The sequence below is a fragment of the Nomascus leucogenys genome, chromosome 13 (assembly GCF_006542625.1).
Source record: "Nomascus leucogenys isolate Asia chromosome 13, Asia_NLE_v1, whole genome shotgun sequence".
NCBI classification, from domain to species: Eukaryota; Metazoa; Chordata; class Mammalia; order Primates; family Hylobatidae; genus Nomascus; species Nomascus leucogenys.
Genome location: NC_044393.1, coordinates 91,030,543 through 91,044,989, shown reverse-complemented (window position 1 = coordinate 91,044,989; position 14,447 = coordinate 91,030,543). Strand labels below are relative to the sequence as shown.

Below are 14,447 nucleotides of genomic sequence, written 5' to 3'. Positions count from 1 at the left end.
AAGACCAATATTTCCAATTATCAACTGAGAGTTATACTAATGAATGTGGGCTCTGGCACCCAGGATGTGCTGTATAAGTACTTGATAAACAATTGGATTTCCCCCTACCTCAGTGTACTGCTGGGTGACAAGCTCTGGAGTTGGCCCCAAGAACACATAAAAGTCCAGAACTCCCCCTGTAGTACGGTATGTCAAGGCAGGCAGGGGCTGGAACGTCACATCTGAAAATGAAGAAAAATGCTAACCCAGCTGGAAACTTTCCATGTCACAAATCAGCCCTGAAATCTACACGTTCTCCATCTTCCTGCACCCTCCCTATCATAGGGTGGTAAGAGCAGGCATTTTCTATCAAACTCACACAGAACTGAAGAAGATCAGTGGAAGTCTACAGGTCCCATTCCTGGATTTGATTCTCTTTAGGGTACTTTACTATATTTTGTCATTCTACTCTTATAAAATTATTATTTTTTACATTTCAAGTTTTATGTTAGATGAAGAGATACATGTTCAGGTTTCTTACATGGGAATATTGCATGATGCTGAGGTTTGGGGTATGGACCCCTCACCCAGACAGTGAGCATAGTACCCGATAGGTAATTTTTCAATGTACTATACACCCTCATACCCCCAGACTAACTTCTCTGACCCATAGTTTTAGCCTAATTCAAATTATATAACTGGCTCCCACGAGCTAACCTCCAGGATATTTGGGACCCATGTGGTGTTACTATCCCTTCTTATGTGATTTATACCAAAATAAGAGTTGGGTTAGATCTTCTTATCACACGATACTAGACTGAAATAAACAGAAAGGCTAAGCACAAGAAAAAATAAACACCAATGCCTGTAAAATGAAAATTTTGAATTCAAGGAACAGTTAGGCTAAACACATTCTAAACTGACTCAAGCATGATTGGTATCCCCCCAAAATAAGGGAGGTGCTGATGGCCTTACCCATGGCATTGCTGTTCAGCAGGAGCACTCCATAGGCACTGCCGTCCTCCTCCAGCCCCATGTAGTAGGGGTGGACACCATAGGAGTTCTTCTTGTACTGGGGAGTCATGGGGAGAAGAAGTAGGAGTTTAAAAGACATGCCTGAGAAAGAAACTCAACAAAAATGTGCTTGCTAAGATGGGTCTAGTTTTCTCCATGAAATAAACTAAATACACGAAACAAACGAGCCTGAGAATTGGCCCACTCGCCTAAAAGCAGAATGTGATGACCAAGTGGAGTTTGGGAAGATGAAGCCCAAAGCCTGAGCAGTGTGGGTGGAGAGAAGCAGAGACACAGATCCCAAATGCTCTGTCCTTACCCCTGGGGGCTGGTCTCGGGAGAACATCCCCCAGGTGTGCCACTCCAGGTCTCTCCTGTAGGACGTGTGCTCAGTTTCCCCAAAGCCGTAGAGGTACTTGGAGGGGAGGCGGGTGGAGATGCGGATAAACATGTCATTGAAGGTGAAGCCAAGGAGCTGAGAGTCCCAACTGAAATGCAAAAAGGCAGATTTGAAACAGAAAATGGGCTTTTCTCTCTGCTTCCAGCAGCTGACTTTTCAAGGACAACAGAATGCTTTATTCCTACCCAGAACCTGTTCATCTCCCAAATAAAACAGAAACTCAATTTGATTAAAATGTCATAGATATCCTCGCTAAAAAGCCCAGGAGTTATTCATCATTCTTCTGTTTCCTACTGTCACTGCCTCCTTTCAGTGGTCCTCCACAATACAAATCCAAGCACTCCTCAGCATCTCAGCTGGGACCACTCCACACTAGCACCGCCTTCCACCCTTGCACCCCTCAGCGCATTTTCTACATGGCACTCAAAGTGATATTTACTTATTATTTGTTGTCATGAGAAGAGAAACCTCAGCTGTCTATAAGGAGCAGCACATAATCTAGAGAAGGCACCCCATAAACATTTGTTGGATGAATCCTCAAGCACACTCAACTGCCTCAGTAATTATTTCTAGAATGCTAAAGATTTCCTGTAAGAACAGGTCTGAAGGAAACAACTCATCCATGCAACTGGAAGTGGACAATGTGATGTTTTGAACCAGGATACATCCAAGGACAATGGACCTGGCAGCGAAGGCACAGGTAGCCATCAACTCTGACTCACACTAGAAGCCACTCACATTACAGTGCCTGTACTCTTCCGGCGAATTTCAATCCCAAATGGATTCTTCTTAATGAGGACATCATAGAGTTGACCCTCAGGGGTGCTGGATGGCACGCTGGGTATGCTCAGAGGGACTGGAACTTCATACCGATTGTTGTTGGGATCATAAATCTAGGCCAGAGGAAATCAATTTTAGGCAAGAATACTACTCTTGAAACCTATACCCTTAGCAGAACTTTTTCTATTTTTGGACAAAAAGTTCAGATGCTATGTTTCTGTCTTCTTTATGATATCTGAGATTTAATTAATATATCAGATAACAATGTCAGATTTAATTTTTTTCTGTCATTTCTCATTATTAAGGCCTCTATTACATTAATATACTCAATGGGACATTGGTGCTGACTTGGAAAATCATTTTGGTATCAGTGTGGTATTTATGAATATGTTATTTGTTATTTTCTGTGGGTATATGAGTATATATAAATACCTTAAAATCGTTATGAGTTCAAAAAAAACCTGTCTCCCCAAAATGAAATCTATTTGATTAAAATAATCAGAATGTCCTTGCTGAAAGTGGTATCTAAACTGATTCATGAGTACCTACTACATCTCCTGCCTGACACTGCGCAAGACACTAGGAATGTGAGCTGAATAAGGCAGTGTTATGATTTTACAAAATTCACATGCGAATGTGAAGTGAAAGAGAGCAGCTCACAACACCTGGGTGATGTGTGCTAAGGGAGAGCTATGTAGAAGTGCTGTGAGATTCTAGAAAAGGAAATGCCTAACATTGTTTCTGGGAGACTGAGATGGTCTCACGGGAGAAATACAGTCTAGAGTATTAAAAGATTGGTAGTCATTAACCAAACAAAGGAGATCAAGTCATTCTGATGAAGAATAACAACCACGAAGGCAGAGAGAAAGTGGGCCAGAAAGAGGCAAATATTTTGGAAAGAGCTACTCTATGGTCAAGAGGTAGAGTAGGCAATGGTTAAGGCTAGAACTCCAAGGAAGTTCATTCACTTCAAACCCATTAGGTGCCTAAAACATGCTAGTGTTATGAGGAGGGTACAAACATACAAGAGATTCTTCTCTGCATTAAAGGATGAACAAGAACTCAGAATTCGGGTTGATATCAGATTGTAAAGAACCTTTCAGGCAATGTGACAACGTCCTGACCACTTTCACTTACTCTGTTAATAACCTTACAGCGCTAGCTATCTGCCAGGCTCTGTAGATTTCAGAAGCACAAACAGGAAAGGGCACATTCCTGTCCTTGAGAAGCTTAGTTTAATAGAAAAACAGACATAACAGCTAGTCCATCCCTAGTCCTCAGATGCAATTAAATCTTGGAAAGGAATGAAATTACTGCACATTGATGGCCATTTTACAGAAATCTCAAATTCAGCATCCCAAACTGAACATGTCATCTTACACTGATCAAGCACAAACTTTTTCAGTATTCCTATTTGAGTTCATGTCGGCACCATCCATATTAAGATGCAAGCTAGAAACACGGTCATCATTCTTGATTTTCCCTCTCCATTGTCACCTGCTTGCAATCGAGAACTAGATCCTGTAACCCAAATTTCTCAACCTCAGACAGGTCCACTGTTCTCCACCTGCATTCCACTGTCTAGTCCAAACCTAATCCCTCACCTGACCTGCCTAACTGGCAGCCTCCCAAGTTGTCTCTCCATACCCACTCTTGCTCTCCCAACCATTTTCCCAAGAGTAGCCACAGTAATCTTTTCCAAATGAAAATTAGGGCAGGTCTCATTGTTCCCTCAATGATTTCTCAATGCTCTCTGGATAATGATCTAGTCTATTGTAGCACGATTAACTTATTTTAGGATTCTGTGACCTAGACCAATAAAAGGTAATGGAACTGAAAAGGGTCTAATCACTACCTGATACATGTACTGTGTTTACCTTGAACTGCAGCATTTCATTCCTATGGTAAGTGACATCCAGGCGAAGGGGGTTCACGGGTGTGGAGGGGAAGGCATTGGCATAAACAGAAGACTTTAAGGAGATGTCAGCTGTGGCCCCATGGGAATTATACTGAACATCACTGACAGAGTATAGATCATTGACAAAATAGCAAAAAGGGACTCCAGAAGAACTGGATGCCTGAAAAGTAAGACCAAAGTCATAGATCAGCACAGCATGTGGTCTTACAGTTCTCTAATCTAAACAGGGTTAGTAAAGTCATTTTATATGATGATAAAACTAGCCCATCACTTATCACTCGGTAACAACATAAATTTCAATTCCTTGTCTCCAAACAAAATATTCATTTTAAAAAGTTTCCAACATGTCCCCACCTACTCGTCACATCCAGATCATGTCCCTTAGGAAGTCCTTTCTATGGATTTTAAGTAGTTATGTACGTACCACTGCTATGCTTAAGAAACTACAGATTAGGTGTGGAGATTTTTATGCACATGAACCCCTTCGGCATGGTTACCTCCCAGATACAGCCACGGGCAGCGCAGTTTTCTGCAGAAGCACCATTCTCATCAGGGTAACAGTCTATTTTTTCTTCATCCCTTATCTTTATGCTCCACTCCACTGTGTATGCTTCTCCCAGGAGAAGATCGATATCTGTGATAACGGCAACCTGTAGGAATGCGGAAATCACAAGGAAATTCATCTTTGGGAGACAGGCCTCATAAGATCTGATGCTTTTCTTTAATAAAAAAAAAAAAAATAGAAATTAGACCAGACTTTCAACCATCCAAGCAACATATGACTTTAGCTTATAAGAAGAGAACTGCACACTGGGGGAATCTATTTAGCAGCAACAGGTCAAACGTCTCCACTCTAGCAGAATCTTGTACATAGCATAATGAAAACAGTTAGGTCAAATAAAACCTGTTGTGATCACCCCTTATTCTTTTCTGCCCTGACTCCTCTTAGCCCGCTTTGAGATGACACATGGTGTCATCCTAAAGTGAGCTGATCCTCTTGCTCTCCAATCCCCAAACCAGTATCCCCCATTGGCGTGGAGTGGTAGAAAGAACACAGCAATAAGAATCATATGACCTGGTTGTCATGCCCACATTTCTGTAGAATGTTGGACAAATGATTTCTTTTTTTAATTTTTAATTTTAATGAGTATATAGTAGGTATACATATTTATGGGTTATATGAAATATGTTGATTCAGGCATACAGTGCATAATAATCACATCAGGGTAAGTCAGGTATTCTGTTTCATTTCTTTGGGTTTCAATTTTAGCAACGGCAAAATTGAAAAGTTGAAAAAAACATTATATTTCTTTCTATTTCTAATATCCCAGCGTGTTCATTTCTCTAAGCCCAAAGACTCCAATTTTGAAACCTTCCTTGAATACCATTACTTCAAATATTTAATATTTTTCTATATAGTTTTCTTATCTTGACACTTCTTTAAACAACACTTCCCAAATTAAAGTTCTCACTTGTCTGGAGTAAAAAACTCACATTCTAAAGATTATCATCCTTCTCCTAGTCTCCTCCCAATCTAAACCATCTTGTACTTCCCTGTTCTACTAGTCCCCACCCCACGCTCCCACTCCCAACAGTGCTCACACACAGTAGCACAGCCTTCCTTCAAGGATCAGTATGAGACTGCTTGAGAATTAAATCAAGTTGGTACCTAAGACCCTCCAAAACCTGACCACAAGTTTCCTATCCAAACTGGTCTTTTTCAAATACCAAATCTTATTTGCGCTAGTCATACAAAATTCACAGTCTAATAATGTAAGGCTATTCCCCACTTTCCAACTTCGCTGTTCCTGTGTCTCATCATCATTATTATTCTATTTTTGGGAAAAGCAAGTGAAACCAGCTAGAGAGATGGGAACACTGATAGGCAGAGGAAAGAATAAGAAGAAAAATACCCAACTCATTCTAGCTCTGGCCACCTTGTTTTTTTCCCCAGCCCTCTCACTTCCCCAAAACAGGCCTCAAAGGTGCTCTGGTCCTTCAGAGACCCATGCAACCTTGGCAAGAAGGAACATCATGGTGCTATGGAGAATTCTCAATATACCATCTCAACAAAATGGGTTTTACCTTCAGGTTAGAATCATAAGTGACTGTAGGAGAAGTCTGACTTGGGACACCATTGTGCTTCACTGTAACATTGCTAGGTTCCTCCGTCCCAAGAATTTTAATTTCATTGAATGCTAAATTATTGGGGTCCTTATAGGTTGATTGTGAAATATTCACCTCCAAGCGGTTCTGCAAAACAATTAAGTCCAATTGTGCATAAAGGTATGCCTGTAATACACAGATTCTCAAGTCACTCAAATATTCCATTCCAGACCGGATACCCCCACTGCCCTGAATGCCTCTCTGCTTTCTCTACTAGTGTGTGTTCCAGAAGTACAACATTATTTGGATAATCGTCTAATTTAAAACAATCATAAAAACACACAGACATTTAAAAACTGTATTTAGAAACACTAGCTGCTATATTAATGCCTCCTTTTGAAAACATCAATGAAATCATAAATAGAAATGTGCTCACCTACTGCCAATAATGCATATAAAGTTACAAATATAATCACACATACAAGCACAGATGTGCTAATGGTCAGTCCAAAGCCCACACCTAAGATTCATAAAAATATGCTACTCACTTGAGTGACAGAAAACTCACATAAAAGATACACTTTATTGGCCACAGTATCTGAAAGTGAGAGAAAGACAAGTCAGATTCTGGCTGGCCCACCACAGAAGAACAGATTTCACCCTGCCACTCCTTTCAGCTATGTCTTGTCGTCACACATAGCAGTTTTCCTTTTCCTTATGGAAGAATAATTTTCAATTGTATATGTGTATCACATTTCTTTATTCATTCATTCATCAATGTACAATTAGATTGTTTCTATATCTTGGTTGTTGCACATAATGCTGTAATGAACGTGGGAGTGAGTATATCTCTTAAAGATACTGGTTTCATGTCCTCTGGATATACACTCAGAAGTGGGATTTCACGGGATTGTATGGAAGTTCTGCTAATTTTTTGAGGAATCTCCATACTATTTTCCATAACGGTTGTAATAATTTACATTCCCACCAACAGTCTACAAAAATTCCATTTTCTCCACATCCATGCCAGCACTTATCTCTTATCTTTTTTATGATTTCCATGCTAACAGGTGTGAGGTGATATCTCACTGTAATTTTTGATTTGCATACCTGTGTCGTTTATTGATTTGAGCATCTTTTCACAGGCCAGTTAGCCACTTGTATGTCTTCCTTGGAAAAACATCTGTTCAGTTCCTTCACCCAGTTTTTAATTGGGTCATTCAATCTTTTGCTACTGAGTTGCATGAGTTCCTTATGTTTTTTGTATTAATCTCTTCTGAGATATATGGTTTGCAAACATTTTTATCCATTCTGTAGTTTGCCTTTTCACTTTGTTGATTGTTTCTTTTGCTGTGCAGAAGCCTTTTAGTTTGATGTAGTCATGCTTGTTTATTATTTTCTATTATTTGCTATTTTGCCTTTGCTTTTGGTATCATATCCAAAATGTCATTGCCAAGACTAATGTCAAGAAGGTTTTTTCCTGTTTTCTTCTAGGAGCTTTACAATTTCAGCCCTTACGTTTAAGTTTTTAATTTTACTTTGCACAGTAGCAAAGATATGAAAATAACCTAAGTGTCCATCAATGGATGAATGAAGAAAGAAATTGTGGTATATATATACAATAGAATATTATTCAGACATAAAAAGAAGAAAATTCTGCCATTTGCAACAGCGTAGATGAATCCAAAGGACATTATACTAAGTGAAATAAGCCAGAGACAGAAAGTCAAATACTGCATGGTCTCACTTATACGTGAAACCTAAAAGAGTTGAGCTCCTAGAAGCAGACAGTATAACAGTTGTTCTTAGAGCCTGCAGGTGTGGAAAATGGGGAGATGATGGTCAATGGTACAAACTTTTAGTTATTAGATGAACAGGTTCTGGGGATCCAGTCTATAGTATGGGTGGTGATGGATGCGTTCCTTAAAACAGCTGTGGTAATCATTATACTATGCCTATACATATATCAAATCCTCACATTGTCCACTTTGAATATATTTCATCTTTATTTGCCAATTAAATACTTTGCAATTAAAAAATAAATATTTAAATCTACATATTGGATTAGATGGACAAGAGTCTCAAAGGCCAAGCCATTGTTTTTCCTTCTCTTTCCTACTGGAACATTGCAAAGCTTCCCTTCCAAGGGCTTCCAAGGCATATGCCTCAAGGGAATCTACTTCCTAAACTTGAAGCACGGGAATTGTTAGTATACTGGATCCACAAATACGCTAAAAAGTATGTAGGTGAGTACACACTACAACAGTATATTTTCACTGCCTCACTGGCAGGGGCATGATTTCTGTATCATCAACATTTGCTCATAAGAATTTTAGGAGGAAGACATTAACATTGGGTTACGGGAACAGTCTTGAAACTATCTCTTCTAAGCACCCATTGACAATAAAAAGAGAGCCTATTGGCCAAGTGTGGTGGCTCATGCCTGTAATCCCAGCATTTTGGGAGGCTGAGCCGGGCGGATCACGAAGTTAGAAGATCGAGATCATCCTGACTAACACAGTGAAACCTCATCTCTACTAAACATACAAAAATACAAAAAATTAGCCAGGCGTGGTGGTAGGCACCTGTACTCCTACACGGGAGGCTGAGGCAGGAGAATCACTTGAGCCTGGGAGGCAGAGGTTGCAGTGAGCCAAGATCGTGCCACTGCACTCCAGCCTGGGCAACAAGAGCAAAACTCCACCTCAAAAAATAAATAAATAAATAAATAAATAAAAGAGAGCCTATTATAGACATCACTGGCAAATAGGAGAATTGCCACAGATAGAAATGTATTTTTCTTTCCTTTGTAGGTCATCTACCACTACCTCTGAATGGTGCGACCAGAAACAAAATACTTAAGTGACTCTTGCTACTGTGCCTGCTGAGATTTCTCCCATGGCTGAATGACCAGCAGGAGTGAAGGACCATAAGTCACAAGTGCAGGTTGGGAAACAGCAACATTATCGTAACAGCGCTCACCCTTCGTTTCCCCATCATCCCAGAAAAGTTCTCCTTTTGCTTCTTTGTTCTCATCTAGGGCAATGATAAGACCAAGAGGGTTCTTTCGACTGTGGGGAACAACATTCAAGAGACAAAGACAGGAGTCAGAGAATTTTGCCAACTGAGCTGAGAATGTTTCCACCAAATTTCAAATTGGAAAAGTTACTAGCAGCAGATGGTTCTGCTTTTCTTCAGGCACGAACACAAAATTGACAGGCGCCCCATCTTTAATATCAACAGTGTCACAAGAGATAGAAATACCCCCAAACACTAACAATAACATCTATGTTAGAGGCAAGAATTTAAGCACCAGAGTCTCTGCAATAGCTCAAATAAAAGCTGCTTCTGCAACTACTACTTAGAATACAGAGTGTGAGAAGAGAAATAAATCTTAGGCAATAGCTGGTTCAGTTATATCACTTTAGCAATGATGCCCTCAGTAGAAGTGTCCAGTGCTGTGAGGAAGATACATTTTCACCTGCCTAAGGACCATTTATACTCAGAAAGCAACAACATATAATAAGATCCATCTATTTAGTAGTAATTTATCTGATTATTGGTTATCAGTTTGTTTTGAAAGAAAAACAAATCATTCTAATGACCTACTTTATAATTTAGAATAAGAAACACAAAACATTACTCAAAGACATGGTAAAGTAGATGGACAGAGAGGAAGAGGGGGGGAGAGAGAGAGAGAAATTTTTATTTGGAATCTCTCCTCATTCTATCACTGCTCTAAGCAATCTCCCAGTTTCCTGCTCTTCTTGTTTCTCCTCTGTCACTGGACTCACATTCTCCATTGTATTCTTTCACAGTTCAGCCTCTCACTATGCAAGAAAGTTGTTTTTATTATCAACAAAGTCATCTGCTTTCATTAAATATTCATGTACTGAGTAGCAGTCATTTCTAGGAAGTCAATGAGATACAAAAATTAATAAATCACAACTCCTGATCTGAATGACCTTAAATATTATAGGAAAAAATAGACACATTCATTAAAAAATGAAGGCGATGGCCGGGCGCGGTGGCTCAAGCCTGTAATCCCAGCACTTTGGGAGGCCGAGGCGGGCGGATCACGAGGTCAGGAGATCGAGACCATCCTGGCTAACACGGTGAAACCTCGTCTCTACTAAAAATACAAAAAATTAGCTGGGCGTGGTGGCGGGCGCCTGTAGTCCCAGCTACTCGGGGGGCTGAGGCAGGAGAATGGCGTGAACCCGGGAGGCGGAGCTTGCAGTGAGCCGAGATCGCGCCACTGCACTCCAGCCTGGGGGACAGAGAAAGACTCCGTCTCAAAAAAAAAAAAAAAAAAAAATGAAGGCGAACAATGAAAACAACACAAAAGTTAGGATATTCTAGGAGTCCAGAACCACAGTTCCAGAAATATGGTGGACCAGATATTCTTCTGGAGACTTACCCAGTAAAATACTCCCTGACCCTAGATAAATCACAACACATATTCCTGTTAAAATATTGTTAGATTTGCAAGAAAGTAAGAAATATATCCAAGAGACCAAAACAATAACAGGATAACAAAACACTGAGCTAAAACCAAAAGGGGGCTTAGTAAGCAAAACCTAGAATCTCCGTGCGGCAAATTCCCATAGCAAGGTTAAAATTGGGCTACTAAGCCTCGTGATCCAAGGTAGAAAATGTGAACCTCTGATTCCCACATGAAGCCGGGATCCTTGAAGGAAGCTAACATTAGTACTGCCAGTTGGAAGCAATTCTTGACTTGCAAACAGAGGAGAAGGCAAATCATCTCTGGATGAATGAGACCCACATTTATAAGATTATCACAGCTTAAAAAAAATAAGATCACCAAGCACACAAGGGAATAAGTCAACATGAAAGAAAGTCAGCAAAGATAACTAACAATAGGCTTAGATTCCCCTAAACATTTCGGATAATAAAATTTTCAAGCACAGAGTATACAACTATTATTGAAATACTAACAGTATTAAAGAAGAAAGACAAAAATCATCTAAGGAGCAAAAAAAATATATATATATAAAATAATATATATATATTAAAAATGACCAGAAACTTGGAAGTGGCAGTGCTTCCTCTGCTGGAAGATTAAGGAAAGATTTCTTGCTGCTGAAATGTAAGTTTCATTTGGATCATTAAGAACACACCAGGCAAAGAATGTTGGAAAGGTTAAGTGCAAAAGCCCAAATGTAGTAAAATACATACGTATGTCTGGGAAAGAGAAAGCTTTTGGCATAGCTGGTCTGTATGTACATGAAGGTATGGCAGGAGATAGAGTTGTTAAGGTAACGTGAAACCAGGTTGTGATTGGACTTGAATACCCTATTAATGAAAGAATTTGGACTTCAAGCCTGGGAGCAACCAGTTGCGATTTTCATTTTGGAAAAATCAATTTGGTATCAGTGTGCAGAACAGCTTGAAGGTGAACAGTTAGAAAAAGGAAGCCAACTGGCATTGGATTTAGGGATATTTTCCATTAGTATCAGAAAAAGTCTACAACTTGGAAAATTAAAGCAGTAAGAGAGGTTCAAAAGAACAGACAGGTTGCTGGCTTCCAAAGAGCTCCTAGTCTATTAAAGACAAGTAGGCTAATACTCTCAAAGGCATGAAGATATAAATGTGCACCTCTTTAGTACAGATGGAATCTATTTTTTTTGGAATCAAGTATAAAGGAATATTCAGTGACTTGGAGATTTGAGGTTTGCATAAGGTAATTTTTGAATCACAAGAAAGAAATCTTATTGGGAGAAAAGCAATAGGAAGTTGAAATTCTAGGAGGGAGGAGAGTCAAGATTCTCTAGAAATTAGAACAAGTGAGTCAAGAGTAAAGAAACATGGATGCACAGTGTGGCCAAGGCAGACAGAGGGATCAACTGACCTGGTTTGCCCAGAATTGAAAAGCATCCCAAGGGAAGAGACTTTTGGTGCTAAAGCTGCAACAGTCCTGGCCAAACCAAAGAGGGTGACCACCTGGCTATTAGTGTGTTTCAAAAAGAAATTCAAAGGGTTTAAGCAAGGACATGAATTCTGAAAGGACACTCCAGCCATGCTATACCTGGCCAGAGTGGTTGTATTTGGCTGCTGTGTGGGGAAGATGTAGCCTCCTCGAAGGTGAAGTCCAATTTTGTCTCCAGGAAGTTCCATCTCGACTTTTTGCTTCCTCCACCTCACTTGGCTCCCCTGATGCATGCAGATAAATCAAACACATTGGCATGACAGCATATTGCCCTCCACTGATTATCTACGTGCCTGGTGATCCACAGCTCTCTCCCTTTTCCAATTAGCTGAATTACAGTCTAGCCAGGCAATCAAACAACAGAAGGAAAAAAATCAAGAATAACATGTTCTGCCACCAGTTGGGGGTTTGCGAAAAATTTCTGCCATGCTGGGGCTATTTGATATATTATATAAACTGATAGTTTTAAACAGATAATCTGATTCCTGACCAAGCTCACATTGTCCATCAGTTCCTCCAATATTAATTTATGAGATATTATGTCAGCCTATATTATTGCTGAATAAAGTATATGAAGGTATTTTTTCACATTTCATCATGACGGATGTTAGGGGTTTAGGTTAACTTTACCCAGGTTCTGCTATGAAATTACAGAAAACACTACAAAAATACTCCTCAGCATGTAGATGGATGTTTCTCTCTCTGGAAAGGTAGCTTGTCTACACAGCTGCAGCTACAGTCTTAAGGGGTAGAAGAAAAGTCAAAGCTACTTACAGTCTCGTAGTCATACCAGATAGCATCAGGCACATATGCCATCACTTTCTCTGCACCCTGAAATTAAAAAAATTCAGTGTCCCCTGAGGGAAATAAAATGGATTTCTTTTTATTCTCTAGGGAATTTCTTAATCATACACAGAGAGGGCAGGAATGCCCTTTCCATCCTCTGCTATTATGCCTTTCTTCGGCTTCTCCTCTAATACAAATAATAGAAGCTGTAACTTGGCAACCCAGAGAGAAATCCCAAATGTAGCCACATTAGGAATAATAATAATAATAAAACATGAGTGGTGAAAAACATTCTAGCTTTACATGATTATCTCATTTAATTTTCTCAACATTCCCAAATGGTGGGTACTATTATTATTACACCTCTACAGATGAGAAGCCAGCACAAGTCACCCCTGATCACACAGGCTCAAAGTGGCAGAGACAACAATCACATCCCAATCAGCCTGACTTCAGAGTGAGTGCTGGGAGTGCTCCCTCCTGTTTCCATGGCATGGAGCAAGTCAGGATCCGCTATGAGAATCCAACAACAAATAGGACCACTCCTGAGAGAGTTTGGATGTTTGTCTCTGCCCAAATCTCATGTTGAAATGTAATCCCCAGTGTTGGCGGTGGGGCCTGGAGGGAGGTGACTGGATCATGAGGGCGGATTTCTCATGAATGGTTTACACCATTCCCTTGGCTCTGTCCTGGTGTCAGTGAGTGAATTCTTGTAAGATTTGGTTGTTTAAAAGTGTGTGGCAGCTGAGCGCAGTGACTCACGCCTGTAATCTCAGCCCTTTGGAGGCCGAGGCAGGTGGATCATCTGAGGTCAGCAGTTTGAGACCAGCCTGGCTAACATGAAACCCCGTCTCTATAAAAAATACAAAATTAGCCGGGCGTGGTGGCAGGTGCCCATAATCCCAGCTACTCAGGAGGTTGAGGCAGGAGAATTGCATGAACCCGGGAGTTGGAGGTTGCAGTGAGCCGGGATTCTGCCACTGCACTCCAGCCTAGGTGACAGAGTGAGACTCCATCTCAAAAAAAAAGAAAAGAAAATGTGTGGCAACTCCCACCACTCCACTTTCTCTTGTTCCTGCTTTTGCTATGTGACATCCCTGCTCCTCTTCACCTTCCTCCATGACTGTAAGCTTCCTGAGGCCTCCCTAGAAGCTGCACAGATACCAGCATCATGCTTCTTGTAAAGCTTTCAGAACTGTGAGCCAATGAAATCTCTTTTCTTTGTAAATTACTCAGTGTCAGGAATTTCTGTATAGCAATGCAAGAACAACCTAAAATAACTTGTAACTCTAGAGTTTCCAGTAGATGCTTCTAAACTGGTTGGGAACTTGATCAAGAGAACAAAGAAATTCTAGAAAGAAAAATGTGTAATTACTAGATGTCTAGCTTCTCAAAACCTAGCACACTCTCTTCAAGGCTGACTCAGTCACAGATGTCAGAAATGAGTTTGGAATAAGGAGGAGAGAGGAGTTTGCAGGGCAGCAGGAACAGAAGCACAGATCCCTAAGTGTATC

At 40.3% G+C, this 14,447-nt stretch overlaps 1 protein-coding gene across 1 annotated transcript in view; it reads right to left on the bottom strand.

Annotated features, from left to right (window-relative positions):
• Positions 1-14,447, bottom strand: part of MGAM (maltase-glucoamylase) — a 102,780-nt gene that overhangs the window by 48,885 nt on the left and 39,448 nt on the right. The window contains exons 19-29 of the mRNA XM_030826773.1: positions 12,922-12,978; positions 12,247-12,371; positions 9,180-9,268; positions 6,746-6,795; positions 6,177-6,344; positions 4,589-4,741; positions 4,051-4,251; positions 2,132-2,286; positions 1,313-1,481; positions 955-1,051; positions 109-221 (exon numbers count right to left, since the gene is read on the bottom strand). Of these exons, the coding sequence (XP_030682633.1) occupies positions 109-221; positions 955-1,051; positions 1,313-1,481; positions 2,132-2,286; positions 4,051-4,251; positions 4,589-4,741; positions 6,177-6,344; positions 6,746-6,795; positions 9,180-9,268; positions 12,247-12,371; positions 12,922-12,978 (1,377 nt within the window). The remainder of the gene's footprint in view (positions 1-108; positions 222-954; positions 1,052-1,312; positions 1,482-2,131; positions 2,287-4,050; positions 4,252-4,588; positions 4,742-6,176; positions 6,345-6,745; positions 6,796-9,179; positions 9,269-12,246; positions 12,372-12,921; positions 12,979-14,447) is intronic.